General features: G+C 36.8%; 4 protein-coding genes across 6 annotated transcripts; 3 read left to right on the top strand and 1 right to left on the bottom strand.

Moving 5' to 3' along the window:
• gnl2 (G protein nucleolar 2) lies at positions 1-14,180 on the top strand. Its single transcript, XM_081388824.1, has 16 exons — positions 1-234; positions 1,396-1,480; positions 1,831-1,925; positions 2,072-2,211; positions 4,725-4,909; positions 5,051-5,117; positions 5,220-5,378; positions 7,326-7,439; positions 8,160-8,288; positions 9,340-9,444; positions 9,536-9,694; positions 10,028-10,135; positions 10,440-10,909; positions 11,020-11,099; positions 13,383-13,459; positions 13,564-14,180. The coding sequence occupies exons 1-16, from the start codon at positions 171-173 to the stop codon at positions 13,696-13,698; spliced, it is 2,172 nt and encodes a 723-aa protein (XP_081244950.1). The 5' UTR covers positions 1-170; the 3' UTR covers positions 13,699-14,180.
• On the bottom strand, positions 14,109-15,960 carry dnali1 (dynein, axonemal, light intermediate chain 1; the record flags this gene model as incomplete). The annotated part of the gene is made up of 6 exons (XM_081388827.1): positions 14,109-14,150; positions 14,226-14,390; positions 14,694-14,872; positions 14,959-15,128; positions 15,606-15,742; positions 15,880-15,960. 6 exons carry the CDS (start codon positions 15,958-15,960, stop codon positions 14,109-14,111), a joined length of 774 nt encoding a protein of 257 aa, XP_081244953.1.
• On the top strand, positions 15,653-21,168 carry snip1 (Smad nuclear interacting protein). Of its 2 annotated transcripts, none has more exons than XM_081388825.1 (4): positions 15,653-16,905; positions 17,076-17,205; positions 18,601-19,172; positions 20,240-21,168. In XM_081388825.1, exons 1-4 carry the CDS (start codon positions 16,745-16,747, stop codon positions 20,499-20,501), a joined length of 1,125 nt encoding a protein of 374 aa, XP_081244951.1. In that variant the 5' UTR covers positions 15,653-16,744; the 3' UTR covers positions 20,502-21,168. The 2 variants fall into 2 exon arrangements, with proteins under 2 accessions (XP_081244951.1, XP_081244952.1); XM_081388826.1 differs by having other exon boundaries at positions 16,596-16,905; positions 19,253-21,058.
• A 170-nt stretch (positions 21,169-21,338) lies between these two features.
• Positions 21,339-24,974, top strand: gpn2 (GPN-loop GTPase 2). 2 transcript variants are annotated; one of them, XM_081387764.1, is made up of 6 exons: positions 21,339-21,434; positions 21,847-22,313; positions 22,389-22,545; positions 22,639-22,799; positions 24,482-24,612; positions 24,715-24,974. In XM_081387764.1, exons 2-6 carry the CDS (start codon positions 21,894-21,896, stop codon positions 24,785-24,787), a joined length of 942 nt encoding a protein of 313 aa, XP_081243890.1. In that variant the 5' UTR covers positions 21,339-21,434; positions 21,847-21,893; the 3' UTR covers positions 24,788-24,974. The 2 variants fall into 2 exon arrangements, with proteins under 2 accessions (XP_081243890.1, XP_081243891.1); XM_081387765.1 differs by having other exon boundaries at positions 21,382-21,747; positions 24,715-24,903.
• Positions 24,975-25,276: the final 302 nt, after the last annotated feature.

Raw genomic sequence — 25,276 nt, 5'->3', positions numbered from 1 at the left:
GGAGCTACTGACTTTTCTCAACGGGAAAAGAAGAAAATCTGTCGCTTGATTGATGACGTACTTCCTGGGTTGTGTAGTTTATTGTAACACGTGGAAATCTACAGTGGACTGAAATACTGCTTTATATCTATATTTACAGTATTGGGAGTGTACCGGAGTAATCGATCACAATGGTTAAACCAAAATACAAGGGGAAAAGCTCCATAAATCCCTCAACCTCCAGCAGTAATCCCGGTAAGATGAAATGAACCGCTGGTCTGAATGTGAACTGCTAGCAAGGCTAAACTATTAGCCAACTCTTGTTGAGAAGTAACGTTATACAAGTCGTTCTGTAGTTATGTTTTCACTGTTGCATGTTGTAAAGCAACTTGCCTCTATTCGTCCAGGGTAAATCGTTGATTGTGTGTAACCACGACTTCTGTCAAGCATTTAAATGTCCCATCAGAGGCTGTTGGCACTTGTATTGTGATGACCGTGTCAGTGTGCCAAACGTGCCGTGTTTTTACATGACAATTATAACATCAAATAAAAATCGTACTAGATTGCTACCACAATGTTTGATTGTTTTTCAAAAATGTTCCGGATCAGTTGTCAGTCTGAGCAATTATGGAGCTGTCACTACAATGGTTGTCACATTTTAAGATGTGTTACTTTCAGTGCTATTTTGCTATAAATACTGGTTCTTTTCTTACACTGCTCATAAAAAACTATTTAAAAACAAAAGGTGATCTTTCTTTTTGTAAAAAATATTTAGCATATATGCCCACATGATTGCTGATCTGAAGTTAACGAAGGTATTGAATGTAATCAAGGATAAGTTTAAGGACATATGCTACAAATTAATACTATATATATATATATATATATATATATATATATATATATATATATAAATACAAATTATTCAGCAAGGATGCATTCAATTAATCAAAAAAGTGGCAGTGAAGACATTTAAATAAATGCTGTTCTTTTGAACTATTCATCAAAGAATAATTGATAACAGAATATGATGGTCTGTTTTCACAAGTGATGACAATAAGAAATGTTTTGAGCATCAAATCAGCATATTAGAATGATCTCTGAAGGATCATGTGACACTGAATACTGGAGTAATGATGCTGAAAATTCAGCTTTTGCCATCACAGGAATAAATGGCATTATAAAGTATATTAAAATAGAAAACAGTTACTTTGATATTTCATTATATTACTGTTTTACTGTATTTTTAATTTAAAAAATGCAACCTTGGTGAACATAGACTTCTTTCAAAATCCCATTCTGTTAACCTTTGTGTTCCAGTTAAACAATCTATCACAGTTCACCCAAAATTAAAGTAGATTGAACTATATGTCCCTGTGTATAACAATGTGTGTCCATATTTTTTTAACATTACAGACCGAGTCAAGGGAGCTGGAGGGAACAACATGAGGGACCGTGCCACCATCCGACGGTTGAATATGTACAGACAGAAGCAGAGATGGTAACAGTTTGACCTGTAATTTACAAAATTACATATACAAGTTTCAGATTAGTAGCAAACACTAGTTCTTTATTTGGATCCCCATTAGCTTCCAGAAAGTGGTTGCTAATCTCCCCGGGGTCCACAAAGCAATACAAGACAGAAAGCCATACAAATAAAATAAAAACAAAAATACAGTCAATTACTCTAATCAAATCACCAAACTATACATCTTAGCAGTAGCAGCACATCCAACATACATCTACATATTTGTAAGCATGTCTTTACATTGTATATAGTTGTAGTGGGTCGTGAGGTTTTGACAAGAATTAGTTGCATAAAACATGCATGTTTTTTCATTATGCTCACAGCAACAATCGAGGTAAGGTGATCAAGCCCTTGCAGTACCAGAACACAGTTGCCCCTGGAACTGTGGCCAGAGTTGAGCCCAACATCAAGTGGTTCGGTAAGAGCATTTTAGAGTTTTAATGAATCCTAATCTGTGAGAATGATTATTGAGGGGAATTAGCCTCAATTGTACTCTTTTCCAAGTAGTATTAGGATCTGACTATATAAATATTGATTTGCTTTTCCCATATGCTCCCTATGCAGCTAATACACGCGTCATCAAGCAGTCATCATTGCAGAAATTCCAAGAAGAGATGAACGCAGTAAAGAAAAGTCCGTACAGAGTAGTGATGAAACAGAGCAAGCTGCCGATGTCGTTGCTGCATGACCGAATAAAGGCACACGTGAGTATGCAGATACCTTGGTATACATCCACTGTTTTTAAATACAAGAAATCTGTTTTTTAGTCCTAATGTAGCCTGTTGAGAGGAGACAGGTAGGCTGTTTGTGTGAAACCCTTTGAGATTTGCTGAGCAGCCAGTCCCATAATTCATTGGGATGAGCTCTGTAAAATAAATACATCAAAGAAATGTGAATATTTTTATAATTCACTTAAAACAGAAAAAATAAAAGTTTGACACATTTTAGAGTATCAAAGTGCTATGTTAGCAACATGCTAACGTCTAACTCTGGCCTTTACGTGAGGTAGTGTTATTTTAGTATTTATGCTCTATTATGGTATTTATTAAGATTTCTTCGAATGAGCTTTTTTTATACATATTTTTAGTTTTCATTTAAAAGTTATGTGCCATTCACTGGTCATTTTTATTGGTTTTAGCTTTAATTTTATTTCAGTTTTTGCCAATTTAACATCTAATTTCTTGTTTACATTTAAGTTTACGTCTTTCATATAGTTTTGTTTCAATTACTGAAAACAATTGATAATAGTTTGTTAGTAGTGCTGTTTTTATGATAAAAAATAAAGTAAAAATGTCCCTGACCATAAACTTCAAGAGTAAAATTGCCCACTCACAAAGTCCATTTCCGACTTGAATGACCAGTTGCTCATTTCCGGCAAATTCTCATAAACAATTTGCATTTGCTCATTTGTATTTGTTTTTCGCCTCTTGGTTAAACGTCTCGTAACTTGTAGACCTCGTGCAACGCGTGCTAACCACAGCAAAATGATTTTGTTAGTCTGACAGCGGTGTACTAGTGAGTCCACGGCCTGACCTGCGTTAGAACTTACTCTTTGGCACCTGAGGGCTCGCCATTTGCCAGTATTAAAATATGTGCTCAGAATAAAATGTAATGTTTTGCTCAGTTCTTCATGTTCCTTCTGCAACTGTTGTTGATTCACTTCAGGATCTAAACTGTTCCATGTGTGAGCAAAACCTTTTAGGACTTTGTGTAATGAACATCCCACTTTACTTTTATTCTGCGTCTCAGAACTGTGACATTTACTATGTTTTTGTTCTTGTATTCAAACTTGGTTGCAGGGAATTGATGATACGGTCTCAATTATTGTACATATATATTTTCATCCTATCTTTTTGATTTGTGGTGTTTGAGCAGCCCCTCCAGCGTGTGCCGTAATGCCCATTGTTTGCGCACATATTTGCTCTTTCTCAGAAATATTTTGAACATGTTGTGATGTGGTGGTTAGCCTCAAATCAGGTTGTTTTTTTATCATCCACGTCAATTGTTCCAAAGAAATGCAATCTTACCAGAAGTACAATTTCTTACGAGAAATGTTACTGGCTTTGACAAGATCTGTAAATTGCTTGTCGTTTTATTCCATCCTCTGTTGCAACAGTGGTATGGCTTCCTTTTTTTTTTTTTTTTTTTTAAGGTAATTACAGATTGCAATTTAGCCGGGTGAAGTTAAATGTGTAAGATGTTTCGTTCATTGTTCTTAGGATTTGTGTGATCTTGATATAGGAATATTTGTACAATTAGCTGCCTTTTTGTAAAAATGTTAGTTATATTCTAGCTACACTGCTGCTCAAATGTTTGCAGTCAGTAAGATTTGTAAAATGTGTTTAAAAGAAGTCTTTTATGCTCACCAAGGCGGCAGTTATTTGATCAAAAATACAATAAAAACAATAATATTCTGAAATATGATTACATTTTAAAACAACTTTTTTCTAGTTTTATTAACTAGTGTTGGCAAAGCTGAATTTTCAGCATCATTACTCCAGTCTTCAGTTTCACATTTCCTTCAGAAATCATTCTAATATGCTGATTTGAATCTTACTGGCAGCAGACTTAAGAACAGTAGTGTATATACAATTCTAAATGTGTAAAACTGGTGTTTACAAATCTGATTTAAACCACATCTGCATTTAGTTCGAAAAAGTTTACAATCTGATCTTTTTTTCGGAATGCGTCTAGATCGGATTTCAAGTTTTCTTTGTTTGGGATGTTACAAACTGTGCAATGCTTTCCAAATACAAATTTAACCTTATTTAGTGTATTATGTCTCTTAGCATCTTGTTGACGTCTAAATCTTTACTATAGTAGATAGTCAGACCACACTGTCTAAACAAACAGATTTCAGCACTTCATCAAACAGAAAGTCAATCCTAAAGATCAGTTTTAAAAAAACAAAATAGATTTATATACTATGTAAACAAAGTCAAATTAATATATGCTTAATAGAAGCATTCATGTTGCTTTGTATGGAACAACATTTTATGACGCACTCTAGTATGCCATAAAATGTGTTGAGTACACTCCGCTCTCCCAAAAATCAATGGGGCTTTTTTCCTCTTAGGAATGGGGCATAGAAAGCTGTCAAAATGCTTGAAGAAAATGCAAAAGAAATTCCTGAAGTTGTGGAGATCATGATATGAGGATATAACAGTCAGTTCTCATGAAATATGAATGTCAATTGATCATCTGTTGGATCTTGTAGAACTCCAAGGTGCACATTCTGGACACAGAGACTTTCGAGACCACTTTTGGGCCGAAGGCACAAAGAAAGAGGCCCAACTTGACTGTGGGAGAGCTGAAGGACTTTGCTGAAAAGGCAGAGGTCTCGGCTCAGAGCTACAGTACTGAAAAAGATCGTGATTTGGTGTTTGAGGACAGCGGAGTCAAGTGAGTGGAGTGATTTCTAAAGTTCCTATAGCTCAGTACATCCCTACTGCAGAAACTATGCCCTGTTGGTATAGCAAATATTGTATTTATGAAATAACTGGATAAAAGCCTCAAAGCCATTTAATTTCCCCATCACTGCAGGGACGAGGCTCGGGAGGAAATCTTTAAGAAGGGTCAGTCAAAGAGGATCTGGGGCGAGCTGTATAAGGTAGCTATAACCGTCTCACAACAACTTGCTCTGAAAGTTTTAATAAAAACCACAGTACTGCCAAATGATGCCACATCTTAAAATGAAGCATGTTTTGCACAGGTGATCGACTCTTCGGACGTCGTTATCCAGGTGCTAGATGCTCGGGACCCTATGGGCACTCGTTCCCAGAGCATTGAGTCCTACCTAAAGAAAGAGAAACCTTGGAAGCACCTCATCTTTGTGCTCAACAAGTGTGATCTCATTCCCACATGGGTTACGGTAAGAAAATAAAGCTGAATACTTCCATACTAGTTCCATAACCTGTTGAGCTGCCTATGTAGGCTGGAATGATGTTCCAGAAGCTTTTTAAGATAGGAAACTCAATGTAGAATGCAAGCAAAGTGCACTTCAGTAAGCTAAGTGGGGGGGAAAAATCCATCCAAAATGGCAGAAACAGTGCCAGAAATGTTAATTATAAATCTACTTCTAAATTAAAAACAAATCTAAATCTAGCTTAAAAATATCATTAAACATATTTTTTTTCCAGCATTTGTTTGTGCTATGTGTCAGAGTATTTTGTCATTAGCTTAGCAACATTCTAACATTGCCTGTGTTGAAATTCATTTATGTTGGTGAAAGAAAATGTTTGAAATCTTGATGATAAATTGACTTATTCAGGAGCAAAAAAAAACAATATTTTGGAATGAAGATATTGGTAATACTAAACAAAACCAAAAACTTTAAAAAAACTAAATGTCAGTTGTCTTAATGATAAATATACTTGTACATTCAGTTGCAAAATAGTTAAATCTAATAAAAAACACTTTTATCCCATATTTGTGTTATGTATTTATATGCCTATTAGAGGATCATGTTGTTTAGCAGGTACTTAGTAAATTCCTGTCTGTGTAGAGCTATCCAAAATGGTCGATTTTGTTGTTCCTGGACAATTAGGATGTAGGGAACTGCCTATGTTGGCAGTAGACAGCAATGCTGCTCACTAGGGTTTTTGGGAAAAGGCCACTGTCTGGAATGTGTCCTGTCCGTACATTCAATTATCCCGTCTCTGGAGTTTGTTTCACTGACAGACAGGCATGTTTATCTTGGCTTGCCCAACTTTTGTAATAGTTAACCAGTTAAAAGTTCCTTCCCTGACAGATATTTTCCAATCTTTCACATCTATAATTCTTGTTGTTTGTAAATTGTGTTATTGGCGATTCTGAAATGCAGCAACAGGAAACGATGGAGCTCTACCAGCTGTTTATAAGCCGCAGACTTTTGCATTCAAGCCGAAGAAACATTTGCCTACCTCCTTCAGATTTATGACAGGTCTTTTGTAAACCTAACAGGAAAATGATTGGGAAACCCATTATTTTTGTTGTTGAGAGGGAATCACTTATCATTTTGCAGTGATTCTTGTTGGGCAGCCCTTGCCCTTGTGCGCTTTTTTTTTTTTTATCTGTTCTCTCTTCTCAAAAACATTTAATTTCATAGATCACTTCTAATGTCTAGACATTGGGAGACATTTAGAAAGGCCACATTTGACCAGATTTGATCCTAAATCCCATGGATTTCATCCTACATCAGAAGTGAAGAACAAAACGGGATTTATAAAGGCAGAAACTGACATGAAAGTCTTATGTATACACCAACTGAAGAGCATGCATTCTTTTTTTGCGCTCCTATACCCTTAATTAAAATAATTTAACATTAAGAAAATGTAATATGAAAGATAAATATGCAATTGCAATATGCATTACAATTATTATTAGTGCAAAATGTGCAGCATTTTTACTGCTTATTAACTCTTATGAAAAGTTTGAGGACCAGATTTAGTTTTAGAATTTATATCAAAGATAAACATTAAAAACCATCTATATTTTTTTCTGTATTTTAATTTTATTTATTTATATCTTTCACTTTCTTCTCACCATGATATAGCTGGGGTAGCTGGCTACAAACAATTGTAATTGTTAATACACATTTTATACACATGAATATACTCTTGAATTTAATGTAAAAGGTCGTTTTACATTGTACATTACAGCACATTTACACATGTACACACAATTTAAGATGAACTGCGATTTATGAAGAGGGATGCATTTTGGGAAGAAAAAAAATTAATATGGACGTTTAATAAATCATTATATAAACTGTCGTACTAGGATCATTCACTTAGGATCATTCTACGGATTCTTGCTTATACATGTATGTATGTTGTAGAAACGCTGGGTTGCAGTTCTTTCTCAGGAACACCCCACTTTGGCCTTTCACGCCAGCCTTACCAACTCCTTCGGCAAGGGCTCCCTTATCCAGCTCCTGCGGCAGTTTGGCAAGGTAAGACCTTAAACAGTTACAGCATATTTTTATGTGGACACACATCATACACACCATGCCTTGGAAACCATGGGCAGCAGGTTTTAAATGCACAGCGGTTTCGCTCCACAACATTTATCTACTCAAACCGCAGTTTTAGGACAAGATCAGCCTGTTTTCTGGTCCGTGGCAACAGATAAAGACAGCAGTGGTTTGGTCGGGTACCAGATGCTCCCCACCCTTCCATACTATTGGGCTCCTCTCCTGTCTTCACATCTGCCTCTGAGCTATTTTTGGGAGCACGGCCGTAAACAAAAACTTGGAAATACTAAAAAGGAGAGTGGGCTTACGTAGCATAAATTTTGTGAGAGTTATATGACAAGACACTTTTTATGAGTTAGAAAACACCGGCACAAAAATATCCCGGTTACCATGCGTGCAATATAAATCTGAAGGTGTAATGACATTTAAGAGGCCTATGAAGTCTTCATTTCTTGGGCAGGAGCCCCCTTTTAAAAGTGAATCGGGAAATGTGAGAGGCAATGTGTGCAAATTATTGGGGGAAGAGTTGATCCAAGGTTTTTCTTAGATTTTCCAAGGTCTTGTTTTCCTGACCTTGATACCATGAAACCGACATTATATTAGAGGACTTGACAGTATGCGTGTAACTCTTCTATTTAATTGCTACTTTCAAAATGACTTTTGCCTACTATTAACATGTCCACATTGATTTTTGCTCAGCTCCACTCAGACAAAAAGCAGATCAGTGTTGGTTTCATTGGTTACCCCAATGTTGGAAAGAGCTCTGTTATCAATACCCTGCGCTCCAAAAAAGTCTGTAACGTGGCACCCCTTGCTGGTGAGACTAAGGTAAGACGTCAGAAGCTTTTTTTGTTTTCATCTCATATACATAAAATAAATGTATTATTGTTAATAATAATAATATGTGACAAAAGGAGAAGTTTAGCATAATGTTAAAGCTGCTATTTTCCATGCTATGAATAAAGAGGAAAGGCTGTCAACCAACCAATAACACATGCAGCACTTAAACTGCATTTCAAGTCGCCTTCTATTTAAGATTTTTCATTTTTGGTGATCTGTTCTTATAACATCCACTTGTAGTTGTTACATACTGATCGTAAACATCAGACGATTGAACGACTCTTCTTTTAAGGGTCATTAAATGATCCTGAATTTATTTGTTGTGAGTGTAAGACTACCTGCCAGCTCCTGACATGTGTTAACATTTTTGATGGCCTAAGTTTCCAGCAGTTTGGTTTTGGCTGCTACTTTTGTGTATTCATGTTTTTGTGTGAAATTACTTTTTTATGTTGTCAAATTTTTCCTCTCATTTTACAAACATGGAACTGAGAGCGAGTGAAAGTTCAAGGCGAAGGAAAAACACATTACTGACAGAGGCCAGATTGAAATCAAATTCTAAACAAATCTGGACTTCCACGCTGTTCTGTTTATGTTTTAAATGATAAATTGTATAATATAAAATCTCCCTTGTGTGCCCTGATTTGGGTGATTCTTCAATTATTAGACGTTTTCTTTCCACTATTTTCTTTTCTTTTAAAAACAGAGTTTCTAGTTCGATTATGAAATAAATAGATTGATTTGATTGATTATAATATTTTTTGTTACGTCTCTTTAACTAGTTTTTCCTAATGTTGAAATGTTACATTTGCTTCAGTCACTCTTTAGGCCTGTTTAGCTTCATTTTTATTAACTCAAAAGTTTATTGACTGCTTGCTAACTTGACACAAGTTATTATAAATCGCATGTGTTTAAATGCAGTTCATTATATTGAAATGTTTTCGGTCTTGTGGTTTCTTAAATGGAGGAAATAGATGAATCTATGGACTGGTTCAAGCTTAAGCTTTATGCCACAACCAACTGTTTTGTTTCTGTCTGACAGGTCTGGCAGTACATCACACTAATGAGACGCCTTTTCCTCATCGACTGTCCCGGCGTCGTCTACCCCTCCGACGACAGCGAGACCGACATTGTGCTGAAGGGAGTGGTACGATGGCCTGGACTCTCAAAGTCATCCGTTCCGATTTTGCAATCCCAGCGGCCACTTCATCCTCTTATTTTATATATGTTGCTTTTAGGTCCAAGTGGAGAAGATCCGAACTCCAGAGGATCACATCGGAGCGGTGCTGGAGAGGGCCAAAGCGGAGTACATCCAGAAGACATACCGCATTCCATCCTGGAGCTCCGCCGAGGACTTCCTGGAAAAGCTCGCCTTTCGCACCGGAAAACTGCTTAAGGTCTGGCCTGATGGTGGAGTATCTGATAAAATGAACTGTCAGCTCGGTCCTCGCGGCACATTTGTTTATTCGTTCCTCTAGAGTGTCCGATTGAGATGTGACAGTTTGCTTACTTTAAGCTGGTGGAAAACATTTAAATTAAAGTTCAAAAAGCCACATTTTATGCTACTCTTATGCCAAAACCACTAAGATTTAATTCAAAATCTGAGTTTTATAAAAGGATTTTGGCCTACAGGTCGGTTACACGGGTTAGTTCACATCTTTGTCTTTGTCCAAACACTGTACATGTCTGTGCTGTAACGACTGGTGTTTTGTGTTGTTCTGGTAATACAGGGTGGAGAGCCAGATCTGTCTACTGTGTCTAAAATGGTTTTGAATGATTGGCAGAGGGGACGCATCCCCTTTTTTGTGAAGCCGCCTGGGGCCGAGATGGATGAAGAGGTAAATGTTCTTAATTTTCCACAAAGTTTCGATTGTTTTAGTAAAACAATAGCTCAGGCTCTATTCAAAAATGAGTTCCAAGACAAATCTTTTGTAAAATTAGAGCATTGTGTTCTAAAAGACCTCAGAAGACATTGTTTATATGTAACTTCCTTAATGCATATTGAATTACTTGGTACAAATCCTTTTTTAAGTCACTGTGGCCAACAAAATTACTTGAATTTTGCCAGTCTTTATACTGACAGACCCTAATGCACTTTTAAACATTTATAGTCTTAAACTGACACTTGATCTTTCCAATCAGTACAAAGCAAAACTGATGCTGGAAATGGCTGAGAAGGAAACCGAGAAGGAAGAGTTGGAAAACAGACTTGAAGCTCAGGATGTGGAGGGGGCCTCATCTAGCCAGCAGGAAGATCAAAAGCTGCTGAGACAGAAACAAGAGGAGATGCAGAAAATCTTCAGTAATGTCAAGCAGAACTTTGGCAAATTAAACGTCGCTCCGGAGTTCAGCGAGGAGGACCTTGTTCCTGTCGAGATGCCTGACATCCTGGAACCCTTGGGTTCAGAAGATGAGCAAGATGAGGAAAATGAGGAGGATGAGGAAAAAGAGCAGAGTGGAGAACTACAGGAAGAAGAATCCTCTGTTTCCGGCCCCCCGACTACAGCGGAGAAAAAGAGCACACGTGAAGTGAATAAAGAGATGGATATGAAGATTGCCAAATTGAAACAGTTTCTTGATCGTGCCAAGTCAAAGCACTTCTCCGCCATACGGTTTGTTTAAACTCATATTGAAAAGGTTATGAGAGAGTTCTGTGATTTTGAGTTCAGTGTTTAGCTCTTATCTATTGATATTCTAATGTGTTGTCTTGGTGTTTTTACAGCATTCCTAAAGGCCTTTCTGAAAAGGTGTTCACTGAAGCCACAGCAAAGCAGAATTCTGCAAAGAATCTGGAACGGAAAGGTACACCCACCCAACTAACCCAAGTTGATGCCAAATGCTTGTGTATTAAAAAAAAGATATGGCCACTAGAACTGCATATTTAATGAACATCTATATTTTTTGTTTTATAAATTTATATTTTTATTGAATTTTTTGAGTAATATTTTTTTTAAATCTTTTAATTTAATTTTAAGAATTATCTTATGCTCACCATTGCTGCCTTTATTTAATCAAAATACAGTAATACTTAATACAGTAGAAAAAGTAATATTGTGAAATAGTATAACAATAAAAAAAAACTATTTTCTTTTTTAATATATTTTAAAATGTCATTTATTCTTTTGACGGCAAACATTACTCCAGTCTTCAGTGTCACATGATCCTTCAGAAATCATTCTAATATGCTGATTTGGTACTCAAAACTTCTACATTTACTTATTTCTACTACATTAACTACTATATTTCTTCTTATTATTATTATTGACATTGAAAACAGGTTTTTGTGGAAACCGTGATAGATTTTTAAGGATTCTTTGGTAAATAAAAAGTTAAAAATAACAGCATTTATTTAAAATAGAAATCTTTTTAACATTATAAATGTCTTACTGTCACTTTTGACAATTTAATGCATCATTGCTAAATAAAAGTAATTTACATTTCTTTCAAAACAAATGATTACTGACCCTAAACAGTATTTAAATATTCACAATAATATTAATAAATATTGATATAGACAGCAATATAAACAATATTTAAAAAATCTCCATAATGCAAGCAGGGCTGGACTGGGACAGAAAATCGGCCCTGGCATTTTGGCCCAGACTGGCCCACTACATATGATCATAAACACCACCCATCTTTGCACGCCTTTGAATATGTTTTTGTTTAACTCCTATTCATTAAAACCGCTAATGCCATGTAATGAGTGAGTATAAACGAGTGAGAGTTAACAGATGAAATTGTAATTTATTAATACAGTCGAACTATACTCCACAGTGATGAATCCAAAAAACAAGCTATAAGCTGCATTGACATAGTGTTTCTCAAAGGAATTTTGGTAAAACTGTGGTGGGTGGACCTCTAGGGGGGTTTGGGGGCATGGTCCCCCTAAGAATTTTTTTTGCATTTTAATGTTAAATTTATCAATCTGGTGCAGTTTGAGGGTTCAAAATTAAAAGCTCCAACCCATATTCAGTGTGCAAGTATAACAAAGAAAACAAATCAAACCTCTTTTAGTAACAGTGTCTGTCTATATTACACTACTACATAATAATAGTTATAATATTAATCTCATGATAGTAGCCTATATATTGTAAAAAATAATGCACCGAAAAATAAAGAAAACTTTCATAATTAGTTTTGTACTAATTTCTAAACTTGAAAGAGATAAGCACATGATCTTTTATTTTGACGGAAACTGCATCGAGCTTTTATTTTGGCGGAAAACATGGATACAAACGTGTCTCATTAAACTTCTAGTAAATTGCTGTTATTGTCAACTATGCAGATGTGGAAATAATCTGTAACCGGGTTATGGGTTCCTACACTCATAGCCAAAGTGTTTTGAAAGTAGTTCTGCTTACCGCGGACTCTACGTTACACTTTCTCATCTCTCTCTCCTGATCCTCCTCACTATCCTCATCATCAGCCACTGGAGCTGATGAAGGTCCTGCTGCTGCAGAAAACATATATATCTTGACACATTTTACAGCGTCTGCTTGAAGGGCCTGTATCTATTTTTCACGCTATTTCTCTGCACATTCCTTGCGTTTCCTCTCCATCTCTCAGACTATTTTGACAGATACACACTTGACACTGCACGCTCGCTCAGAGCCCAGAGGGGGAGGTGTTTAATGATGTGATTGGGCCAGCCCAGTGTCAATCAAGATAACAACCAATGGGCCGCTGATCTACGCGTTTCATGGGCCGGTCTGTTAGTGGAAAAAAAAAAAAAACGCTTACTTTTTTTTTTGACCAATGCATTACACCGGCAGTAACCCAGCGCTGTCAATTAAACAAAACAAAACGAATGGGCCGCCGATGTACGAGTTTTATGGGCCGTCAAAAAAAATAAAATAAAAAAAAGTATGAGATGTATCGGCCCAAAAGCACATCGGCCCACCGGGCATTTGCCCGGTATGCCAGATTACCAGTCCAGCCCTGAATGCAAGTTAAGACTTGCAAACCCAGTTGAATACACTAAATATTTCCTCTGAGTCTTTTCAGAGATGTTTCAATGATTAGGGGATGTCTGGTGCTGTAAAGAAGTGAGTAAAAGACACTCAACCTCTTTTTGTTTTCCAGCTGTGACAGTGGGCAAAAAGAGGAAAGCTGTGGAAGATGAGGAGCCTGCCCAGGCTACCAAACTCACATCTAAAGAGGTATGCACTGTTCTCCCAGTTCTGATTCCATAGTAAAGACATCTCAAATGAATTTGAGACCAAACTAATCTCTTTCTCTCTGTTGAACTACTTCACCCAAACAGAAAAGAAGCCTGGAGCGTGCACAGAAAGTGAAGAAAGTGGGGGTCCGCTATTATGAGACGCACAATGTCAAGAACAAGAATAAAAACCGAAAGATGCCCGTGGATAGCAAGAAATCCAAACGAGCTAAGCGATAAGACCTGGTCAGAAACCCAGTCACATCAATCCCCGTTTCCATCGTCATGTCGGTGGCTAAATTGGAACATCTGGAGTGGAGTCACATTGATTTGTGTAACGGTGAAGGTTTGGTTGATCTGTGATGCAATCGTTCCAATGCACTTTATTCATACTGTGGCTCCAGCCATCCTCATGAACATTATGACTACAATTCATTTCAGCACTGTGCATTTTCAAAGTTTTTAACTTAAGACAGTGTGTCCTGATTCAGCAGTGTTGAATGGTGGATCATGTACCTGTGTATCTATGTATGTTCTTTTTCTTTTGTTTGGAGAAAAAAAAAAAAAGAATAAATACTCAGAACAGGTGCTTCTATAAATGTTTTATTCTTTGAAACTGAATAGTTTGTGTATTAATATTCTAATAATATCTAGGCTTTATTCTTCAAAGTACTTATGCCCTCCAGTTGTGCCTAAAAAATAAATGGACACATTAGAGTCTGAAAAAATAATGTCAGAAATCCTAAATATGATGATCTCTGCTTTACCTTGAGTTGCTGGTTGGTTCGTTTGAGGGACTGGACCGCTTCGGCATGCTTCTTTTCCTCAATTTCCCGCCGTTCTGCTTCTCGTCTCTCGGTTGCTTCACATTTAGCCTTTTGCTCGTTAAATAGCCTCTCCAATTCTCGCTTCTCGCTCTCCAACTCTGAAATCTACCAAGAGTTTTTATCTCAATGAGTTGAAAATGGTAATTGTCTGGTCATGCTTTAAAGATAATGATTTTTCTTCTGCAGAACACACACATACACACACACACACACAAAGATATTTTGAATAATATCTTATTTTGACATAAGATATTATGTCTCTTGTGTTCCCCCCTCCCCCACAAAAGTAAAAAAATGTCAGTTTGGATGCCATTGACTTTCATTATATGGACAAATAAAACATTTGAGATCATCTTGTGTGTTCCGCAGAAGAAAGCAAGTTTTTGATTTAACTATCCCTATAAGGACCTTGTTCTCCATGTCAGACTTTCCCTGCTCCCCCTGAAGTGCTTTCCTCATGCCAAAGGCCACACTGCTCTCGTACAGCGTTTGATAGGCAGCGATGGTCATGCGAATCTCATCTCTTACTTGCAGCAGCAGGAGCCCCCGCTCGGCACAGTTAATGGTGACTTGTCTGATTAACTCATCTAAGAGATTGAAAAAGGAAATGTCATGTAAATCAATGTCAAGAGCTATTAACATGACACTTCATTTAGAATATATGTATTTTTACCAAAGCACTGAGAGTAGAGCTCCCTGCGGACTGGGCAGATGCCGGTCTCTCTGGCCTGCCTCTCCTGCAGGGTTTTGTCCAGCTGTTCTTGCAAATTAATAACATCCATTCGTGTGCATGGAGCACTGGACACTGGCTGCACCCATAACTGGTTGTCCTCCATCCATTCCCTGCAACAGAACCATTTGTATGATTTATACAGTTCCATTCAAAAGTTTGGGGACAGTGAGATTTTTTTAAAAGTTGAATATTCAGCATCATTACTCCACTCTTCAGTGTCGCATGATCCTTCAGAAATTATTCTAATATTTTGATTTGCTATTCATGAAACATATCTTCTGATTGTTGAAAACAGTTGTTGCTGCTTAATATTTTTGAGGAAACCGTGATGCGTTTATTTCAGGATTCTTTGATGAATAGAAAGTTCAAAAGAACAGCATTTATTTGAAATATAAATCTTTTGTAAAATTCTAAATGTCTTTACTGACACTTTTGATCAATTTAATGTGCCCCTACTGAATAAAAGTGTTATTATTATTATTTATCTTACTGAGCCCAACATTTTAAACGTTAGTGTGTGATGTGATTACAGGTCAGCACCCGATTGAAGAAAACTTCTACTAATCATTGTAAGAGGTTTATTTTACTTTGGTGGTAGAATGGCATTTAGGATCTCTTCGGTTTGCTGCTTGCTGGCATCCGCTGAGGCACTCTTGGGTTTGGGTGGAGGTGGGACCGGGCCGGCGTCAACAATCTGTTGGGGACTCACTTTCAAAGGGCGACTCTGTGTCAAACGTGAAGGAAGAGATGAAAATCAAGTGTTAACGCTTTATTACAACAACCATGTATACTTTAGCAGGTTTGTTTTTATTCGTATAACGTTAACGTTAACGTTACATAAGTGTTACAATAACTGCTTACCTTTGGAGACTTCCTCTCTGTATTTTTGCTCACTAACACCGGATAATCATACTTCAACAAGGAGTCAGACGGAGTAATCATGCTTATAATGATAAAGTGCAGAAATTAAAAAAAAAGTCTGCGTTTTGTTTTAGGAAGACTTCAAATTCCCTCGGTAAGGATGCAGAAGTTTCGTTTCGTTGTTTACGTTGCTATAACAACCGGGCTTGTCCGTCCCATCAAGGATTTTCAGTCCGCAGGAGTGGTAGGAAATAAATTCTTTACAAACTATACTGCTAAATTTACCGATTAAATATTTATGACTTATAAACCTTTTAAAATAAATGACACAAATATATTTTGGTATTTTATTTTTCTAATATTTCTGTTCTAAAGCACAAGACACAACTCGCCACTTGGTGGCACTAACTGTTAAACGTTAAATCAAAAGGGCTTTTGACGCACGTATTAAATATGATTTTGATTTATATGTGAACAGGCATCCTTTTACTCGTTATATACTTATTTTTTGGTTTATTTGGTTTATTTGGTTTTATTACGCTTCGACACTTTTTTATTAATTTATTTCCATTTTTATTTTACTAGGCTATTTGCGTTTATTGTATATTATTAAAATGTTTCCTATTTAATTTCTCGATAATCTCTTTTTTAAAAACTCGTTACATTGATGCCCTGAAGAAAGCGGAACTAACGTGCTTTACATAGAAGGAGGGACAGATTTCTTCAGCGTACAGTCATCGGACCGGAAGTGTACATGGGAGTTTCGTAAATGTGGTTTGAATCTGTTTCCATGTTCTCTTCATACTCTCCTGTGGTATGAACGACTCTTACTTTTTACGAAGCTAATAGGCAAGCTTATTTCGTAATGGATAACAGGAGACGACACAGAGAATCTCCTGGCCGGGTTGTAAAGACAAAAATCAAGCAAGAAAAAGTGAGTCCCGCGCGGCCTCCGCGGGCTCGTCGATCCAGCTCAGGCTCCAGCCGCGGCAGCAACAGCCCTCCACCGAAGCGACGAGACAGCAGGTATCTTATATAAGCAGCCTTATACTTCACACTCTGTTTATCTTAAATGACAGCTCAGCCGAATAAAGAGATTGGCCGAAAAAATATTATAGAATGCGGGGAGGATCAACAGGTTATTTTATATGTAGCCAGTGGTTTCTTATAGAATGTTTCCTGAACTGTATTTGTAGATCACCAGTCAGAAGAAAGGACAGATCGCCAGCGAGAAGAGACCGTTCATCGGGCAGACAGCAGGAGAGGTCACCTCGACCCCAGACCAGCAGAAGCCCGCATCGCAGCACTGACATCAGGTTAAAGCGGGTGAGCTCAATACAGAAACAGATCAACTTGTACCGAGTTATGTCATGATCTGACGAGAAAACTGTCTTTGAAGTGATTAAAGGCCACAGAGGGTTTGGCACTAAAACTTGTACTTGGACCTCAGTGGGAAAAACTGTGCTTACAAAACATTACGTGACTCCTTAATAAATAGCAGGCTATATTATTTTCTTTTAAAGGGAATTTAAAATACACTCTATTAATATGTTAAATTGTGGATATTTAGTATTTTGGGATATTTTATATTTTATTATGGTTTACACATTCTTTTATTTATAGTTACATTACAGCATTACAGACTCAATATAGTCATACATATATATTAGGCAATATATAGGAATTTAAAATGCAAGTTATTGGATTTTTTGTTTCATGTTAATTTGTGGACATTTTAGAATATTTACAAACATGTTGAGTTTCATTGTTGTTTACAAAAGATTTGATTTACAGTTACATTACAGAATAATAAAGATACTAATAAATATAAAGATATAGTTCTAAAAATCGTTGTAAATGTAAAACAATAGCAGTGTCCACACCACAACTATAACGATAACGGCACAGAGCATCAATCAAGATTCATCAATATAATTGGAATCATGATTTTTTTTTTCTCCCAGATAGTGAACAATAAAAACATTGGCAGCAAATCAGAATCCATTAAAAAGCTTGAACATTTAAAGTGGCAGATGACAAAACTGCAGTGCACTTATGATCAATAGAACGATATTGTGTGCTGGAGTGGACACCAATATAGTTATCTTTTTAGTTATCGTTCTTGATGTGGACAGGCCTTTACACACCCAATAAAGTCATAATAATATAGTTAGCTATATTAATTTATTTTATAGTAATTTAAAATACAAGTTTTTTTTAAATGTTACATTGTGGTTATTGTATTTTATAAAAAAAATGTTATTTACAATTATATTACAGCATTACATAACCAACATTATGATAGACAATTTTTGATGCTGGTATAATCTTGATCATGATCATTAATTGATGGGAAAGCTGTCTTTAAGGGGTCATGCCATGAGGAATCAAGTTTTCAGTGGTCTTTTGAGGTGCAAAGAGGCTGTTATAAAACTGTATTTGACACAATAAATAAAATAAAACATGAAATGACACATTTTATATGCAGTAAATTATCTTCTTTTATCTTGTTTAAAATACAAGTCACTCTATATAAGTCTATATAGGTTTAGTTCTGTAAACTTGTAACTTGCTTTATAACTTTAAAAATGTTCTATACAGACCCAGTATTATATTTCTATATTTATTTTATAATGAAGTTAATTATATATATACACACACACACACACATTACACGCTGCTAAATAGGCATACTAAGTGGAGATTTTGTTCTTATTACAGGAGCAAGATGATCACAGAGGACCCGAAAGTCATCGGCCTCGTGAGAGAAGGGATGATTCAAATGACCGCAGAATGAAAAGGGAGGGAGAGCGTCCACGGCAAAGAGAGCGAGACAGAGAACAGGACAGAAATAGGGGAAGAGAACGTGATGCCCACTTACAACAGCAACAGCAGGCTGAGAGGGAACGACAAAATGAACGGCGGCGAGAGAATCGCCTCAGACAGGAGGCTCAGAGTGGCAGTGGTGACGACGGGGAACAGGACTTCGGTGGTCAACAGGATAGTGATTCCGCCCCTGCAGCTGAGAAGGAAAAGCCCAACTTTGAACTATCAGGTGCCTTGGTGGAAGATACAAATACATTCAGGGGGGTGGTGATCAAGTATAATGAGCCTCCCGAGGCCCGTATACCCAAAAGAAGATGGCGTTTGTACCCCTTTAAGAACGACGAGCCGCTCCCAGTCATGTACATCCACAGACAGAGTGCGTATCTACTTGGACGACAGAGGAAGATTGCAGACATTCCTATCGACCACCCTTCTTGTTCCAAACAGCATGCTGTTTTTCAGTACAGGTCAGAACAACAAAAGCTATTTTGGTAACACTTTGCAATAAGTTTTCGTTTGTTACTAACAATGAACAATATTTCTACAGCATTCACTCACCTAGAAATGCTGTCATGGATTTTCTATTGGAGCAAATGGGAACGCAAAAATGATATATGTTATAGTTCCGTTCACCACTATAGGGTTACCCATCTATGACGACTCCTGCTTCTGAGAACCCCAGAAATGTGAAAAAGGCCCATTGACTGCAAACTTGCTTTCAGATCTGCCTCCATCCAATTAACCACGATGCATGGAACCAAGTCCCTGCCCTTTTTTCATAACGTCACAATACCAAAGAAAAGATTTAAATGTTATTTTAAAAAGTATTTAAATGTTTCAAAGAGACATTCAGATTGTATTCGCTATGGTGTTTATCTCAGCACCAAATACTTAAAGACTTAATAGGCTATTTATTTGCGAACGTAAACATTTTTACATTTTAATCTGGACTAAACATGTCTTAGACATTGATTGAAAATGTTCTGACTCTTTATTATTGTTCAGTAACATTATAGTAAATGAGGTTCCATTAGTCAATTTATTTGTTAACATTAACACTAAAAATACTTGTAAATTATTTATTAATCTTAATGTTAATTTCAACATTTACTAATACTGTATCTAAATGAAAAGTTGTATGTGTTATATTAATTTTAATGGACCTGAACTAATAATGAACAGTTGTATTTTTATTAACTAACATTAACAAAGAATAATAACTACTGTAATACATGTAGATATTGGTCATTGTTAGGTAATGTTAGTTCATGTATCTTTACCTAACCTATTGTTCTCTATAGTTCTTTTGCACTTTAATCTGTTTGAGACATTTGTTTAGTTTATACATTTTTGTGTATTGTTTTATTGTATTTAAATGTTCTTTTTGTTATATGAAAAAGTCGGACCTGTTAGGACGACAGCTTAGTTTTTGATACCCTCACATGCCATAACGTGACAATTTATTTATTGAATTTATGTGGAAATTTCTTCCCTTACTAATTGTCCTTTTCTCTTTGACTTTTATCATCTCCAGATTAGTGGAGTTCACACGGGCGGACGGCACCTCGGGCAGGAGAGTGAAGCCGTACATCATCGATCTGAGTTCTGGTAATGGCACCTACCTGAACAACCAGCGTATAGAATCTCAGCGTTACTACGAGCTCAAAGAAAAGGATGTGCTGAAGTTTGGCTTCAGCAGCAGAGAGTACGTGCTCCTTCATGAGTTTTCCGACACAGCCGAGGTTGACGCAAAGAAGGAAGAAGAAGAAGAAGAGGATGAAGGCCTGGATGAGTAGTTCTCGCCTCAGCGTTTACCAAAGTTACCTGTTTTGTGCTGGACTCTTTGAAAGAATTTCCTCCGTAGGAACTGCTCAGTTTGTAATTTCCTTGTGGACAATGAAACAATCATGCTTCAGCCTGCCCAAGTTGTCTGTATGATTATTCTCAGGTGGCTAGCTTTTGTATCCCGTCAAACTGTGTACAGTGTTGTCCCTCAAAGCAAGTGCTCAAAGCCAGAAATAATTAATCTATCTTCAAAAAAAAACGTATATTTTGGATACTCTTGAAGAAGTGCATATAATGTCCAGATTTGGTTACTGTAAATATACTGGATGTATTTGATGTGTGCTTGTTTCATGTGTTTTAGTTTATAGTCTGTGATTAGAGACATACTTTGTCCTGGTAGTTAGCGCCAGCAAGTTAATCATTCTCATGGTTATTCAGAAAATAATGAGACTAATTTGAATATTGCTATACAAAAGATGCCATCTTTCTTTAGATATTTTCTATTCTCTCACAGTAAATTCATATTTGATTTTTAGATGTTTTGTATTGTAAAATAAATATGGATGATAATAATGTTTTGCCTTTTGATTGACTGCACACGTGAGAGCAAATGAGGATATTTGAAATTGATAGTCCCTCTGATGAGCCAAACGTTATTTGTCAAATGTGCATTAAGTTAAAAAAAAAAAAATAATTTAATCTATATGCAGTGATTATATAATGTTATATTTTTCAGTTTAGATAAGTAATCTGATATTATAATGACTATAAAGAACTGACGAGTTTATGCTATTTTACGCTGATTTCGCCCGATTAATCAGGTTTTGTATCGTTTCTGAATTCAAGTCAGTTGTATGGGACTTTTATTTTGGAATAATCAACATCCGGTTCACAGCATGTCTATGGCGGTGTGATGCAGCGAAATAATTCACTGACATTTAAAGGTTTGCGTTTTGTTTTATGTATGTTTGTCTTACGACATTATACATATTTCATTTTCAGTATACGTTAATTCTAGTTCACCTATTTGTCTTATCTGTTTAAAATATTTTGTTTACGGGTGCCTGTACAGATTTAACGTTATTCCCGAGCAAACCTACAGTCAATATCTGATAATAATAATTAACGGTTACCAGTAATTCAAAATTAAATGTCAAATAATCTTCTCTTAAAGAGATCATATTCATTCTATATTTACTCACATTCATGTTGTTTCATACCGGAATGACAGCACTGTCCTTACAATACAAGTAAATGGTGAATGAGACAGAATTACATTTTTTAATAAGAACATGGTTCATTTGTTAACTTTAAAATTCGCACTATTTTCTAAAAAGTTGTCATTTTCTCTTTCAGATGGAACCTAGTTTGTCCGTTTGCATTGTGGTGAACCTCTCTTCATCATGATGGCATCACATCCTTCAAAACCAGCTCTACATTTTGGCCAGGTTGTGATTGGTCCACCTGGTTCAGGTAAAACCACTTATTGCCGGGGCATGCAGGAATTCCTGAGCCACCTTGGACGCAAGGTAGTTGTTGTAAACCTGGATCCTGCCAATGAAACGTTGCCTTATCCATGTGCCGTGGACATATCCGAGCTCATCACTCTGGATGATGTGATGGACAGTCTAAAACTTGGCCCCAATGGTGGCCTCATCTACTCTATGGAATATTTAGAGGCAAATTTGGACTGGTTAGAGAACAAGCTGAAGCACCACCATGACTGCTACTTCCTTTTTGACTGCCCAGGTCAGGTGGAACTCTACACACATCATAACTCGGTGAAGAATATATTTGCAAAGCTGTCAAAGTGGAATTTTAGGGTAAGTACATGGTGGGTAACTTCTCTCTGATTTATAAAGATGTATTTCCTGTCTGATATCTTCTGATATTTGCAGCTGACCTCAGTGCATCTGGTGGATTCCCATTACTGTGCTGATCCGGCCAAGTTCATCTCTGTGCTGTGTACGTCCCTGTCCACCATGCTGCAGGTTGAATTGCCTCATGTAAATGTGCTCTCAAAAATGGATCTCATTGAGCAATATGGCAGACTTGGTAAGATGAAATAGTCCAGACTGATGCAGAATGTCTGAATAAAGAAAAATTTGTGGATGAACTTTTCCTTTAATACCAACTCTCTTTTAAAAGCATTCAATCTGGACTTCTACACTGAGGTTCTTGACCTGTCGTATTTGGTGGAGCACCTCGCTTTGGACCCTTTCTTCAAGAAGTTTCACCACCTGAATGTGAAGTTAGCTGAAGTGATCCAGGACTACAGCTTGGTGTCTTTTGTACCTCTTAACGTCCAGGTTAGTGCACACTTTTGTAATTGTAATTTACCTGTAACTCAAACAGTAGAGTATAGCGCTAGCAACACCAAGGTCATGGGTTCGATTCCCAGGGAAAGCTAGAACTGATCAAATGTGTACCTTGAATGCAGTGTTAAGGGTGTGTTCACACCTGTAGTTTGGTGACTTGGTTCTTTTGGTCCGGACCTTAAAAAAAAAATAGTACAGGACAATGCTCCTGCCTAAATTGCAAAGACAACCAACAAGTGGTTTGAGAACAAGTCCATCAGGCTCATGTTTTGCCCTGGTCAGAGTCCTATATTAAATATTTGGTCTCATATTAAACTCAAATGAACTGGGAGACATTTTTCAACTCATGAACTGTTTGAAGCCATTAACATTGAGTGGAACAACACTGACTCTTCTTCCTGTAAAAAGCTGTCTACAAGTTGGGGGACTTGTTGGGGAACTTGTATACTTTGTTACTTTATCTACAGTATTTGTGCAATTCTTGCTAATTTCCTGACCAGTGATTTGTGATTAAAATGGTTAAGACCATTAAAAGACCACTAAATATTTTGCCATTTCTAGCTTTGCCCATTTTTTTGGCCCAGGAGTGTACAGTATGTGGTATTTTTACCAGCTAGGAACCCCAAAATGGCTTATAAAATGTGTAAAGGAGTCACAAGAACCTCTATTGCGCAGTGCGCATAAACAGACGGTGGTTCCGATGCCTGTACCAAACTGTAATGGGCAATGCCAAACGAAGAACCAGACATAATTGAGCATTTTGTCCTTTTTAGGGTCACATCTTGTGACATCATGTCCTGTTTTTGGTTCATTTAGAGGTCTTTGGTCCGTGTTATATTCGTATTTTAGTCGAACCGCACCAGAGTTCGTTTGGAAGTGGACGGCGACCCCTGGAAAAAGTGACTTTCGGTCCACTTGTTTGGTGTACTTCAAGGTTCGGATGGCAACGTTCACACTTACAGAGCAAATGCACCGAAATGTTTTTTGATCACACCAAACCCTTAGGGTGTGTTCACAGTTGTAGTTTGGTTGTCTTGGTTCTTTTGGTCCGAACCATAAAAGAAAATGATACATTTAGGTTCAATTAGGACATTTAAGTAGCTTTTATATATGTGCATTAAAAAAAAGAACATTACTGCTGTGCATCTTGAGACAAAACAAAATAATTCCAATAACAAAATGATTTAAGATATGCCAGTGCAAGTTGCTTTCAGTTAAAGCAGCTCAAAAATGCATTTTAGTCTGTGAAACCGGGGGTTAGTCTTGTTTTGCTTAGCATTCACACACTGTCATTTTTAACACCGACCCCAAAAGTATATGTATTAAAAAATAAATATATATATTTTGTGATGGAACTTACCGAACATCCCAAACAATGCTGTGTTACAAGGGTCGCATCTTGTGACCTCATGTCCTGTTTTTGCTTTGTTTAGATGTCTTTGCTCTGTGTTGCATTCATATTTCAGTCGAACCGCACCAGAGTTCGTTTTCAGGGGTCTCGTTAGCGTTCACACGTATTCAAATGAACCAAACTAACAGATCAATCTCACCATAGTTCGTTTTAATCTAACCAAACCTGGCAAGTGTGAAAACACCCCTAGTCACTTCAGATAAAAGCACCTGCCAAATACATAAATGTATATGTATATCTTTTGACCATTGTTTTTCTACAGGACAAGGAAAGCATGATGCACGTTTTGAGAACTGTGGACAAAGCCAATGGCTACTGCTTTGGAGACCTGGAGGAGAGGAACATGCAGGCCATGATGTCTGCTGCTGTTGGAGCAGACTTCCAGTTCAGCACGTATCCTTATCATACTGTTTAGTTTTCTGTTTTTGTGAAAGTTATGGTAACACTTCCATTCATTTATGCAATCGAAATCTTGTCCTTAACAATTTATCTCAGAACTCTTGGTGTACAGGAGAAATATGTGGAGGCCGCTGGGAAAACTGTGGAGGATGAAGTCATGGATTTGTAACCCTTTTTTTATATTGATTAAAAAAAAAAGAAAGAAAAAAATAGCAGAGCTGTCTTATTTCACAAATTAAAACACTGTAGACATGTTGAAATTCCACAAAGGAGCAAGTAAAATTCATAAAAAAAAAAAAAAATTGAATAAATAAATGATTGTTTTGTTCCCCACATTAAAATACTGATTTGCATCTAACAAGGAAATCATTGTCTTGAGCACTTAAAATAGTTTTAGATGCATGTCTCAAAATGAAGCAACATAAGCAATAACTAGACCATTCAGTTTATTAGATGTGAGTTCACAAAGTAAATAATTAAATAAAAATGTATTTTGTAATAACTTTTCTAATTCAAAAAAGCTGGGGGGGGGGGGGGGGGTTATCAACGAAACAATGGATGTGTCTAAGCAAATTACTGTTGATCCACAGTAAAAATGAATCCTTATCTCAATTTAAGTGGCAGAGATAGAAGGGAACTGAGTCCTCAGTTTTGTAGA

Source organism: Scardinius erythrophthalmus (assembly GCF_964197995.2).
Source record: "Scardinius erythrophthalmus genome assembly, chromosome: 16".
In the NCBI taxonomy this organism is placed as follows: Eukaryota; Metazoa; Chordata; class Actinopteri; order Cypriniformes; family Leuciscidae; genus Scardinius; species Scardinius erythrophthalmus.
This window is presented reverse-complemented; position numbering and strand designations above follow the sequence as displayed.

Bases quoted from the DNA above. Each gene is read 5' to 3' on its own strand.
- gnl2 (XM_081388824.1), top strand. From the start codon at position 171: ATGGTTAAACCAAAATACAAGGGGAAAAGCTCCATAAATCCCTCAACC. The intron at 1,481-1,830 runs GTAACAGTTTGA...TTATGCTCACAG, and splicing joins TACAGACAGAAGCAGAGATG to CAACAATCGAGGTAAGGTGA. The intron at 11,100-13,382 runs GTACACCCACCC...TTTGTTTTCCAG, and splicing joins AAAGAATCTGGAACGGAAAG to CTGTGACAGTGGGCAAAAAG.
- snip1 (XM_081388825.1), top strand. From the start codon at position 16,745: ATGGATAACAGGAGACGACACAGAGAATCTCCTGGCCGGGTTGTAAAG. The intron at 16,906-17,075 runs GTATCTTATATA...CTGTATTTGTAG, and splicing joins CCGAAGCGACGAGACAGCAG to ATCACCAGTCAGAAGAAAGG. The intron at 17,206-18,600 runs GTGAGCTCAATA...TTCTTATTACAG, and splicing joins CTGACATCAGGTTAAAGCGG to GAGCAAGATGATCACAGAGG.
- gpn2 (XM_081387764.1), top strand. From the start codon at position 21,894: ATGATGGCATCACATCCTTCAAAACCAGCTCTACATTTTGGCCAGGTT. The intron at 22,800-24,481 runs GTTAGTGCACAC...GTTTTTCTACAG, and splicing joins TTGTACCTCTTAACGTCCAG to GACAAGGAAAGCATGATGCA. The intron at 24,613-24,714 runs GTATCCTTATCA...AATTTATCTCAG, and splicing joins GCAGACTTCCAGTTCAGCAC to AACTCTTGGTGTACAGGAGA.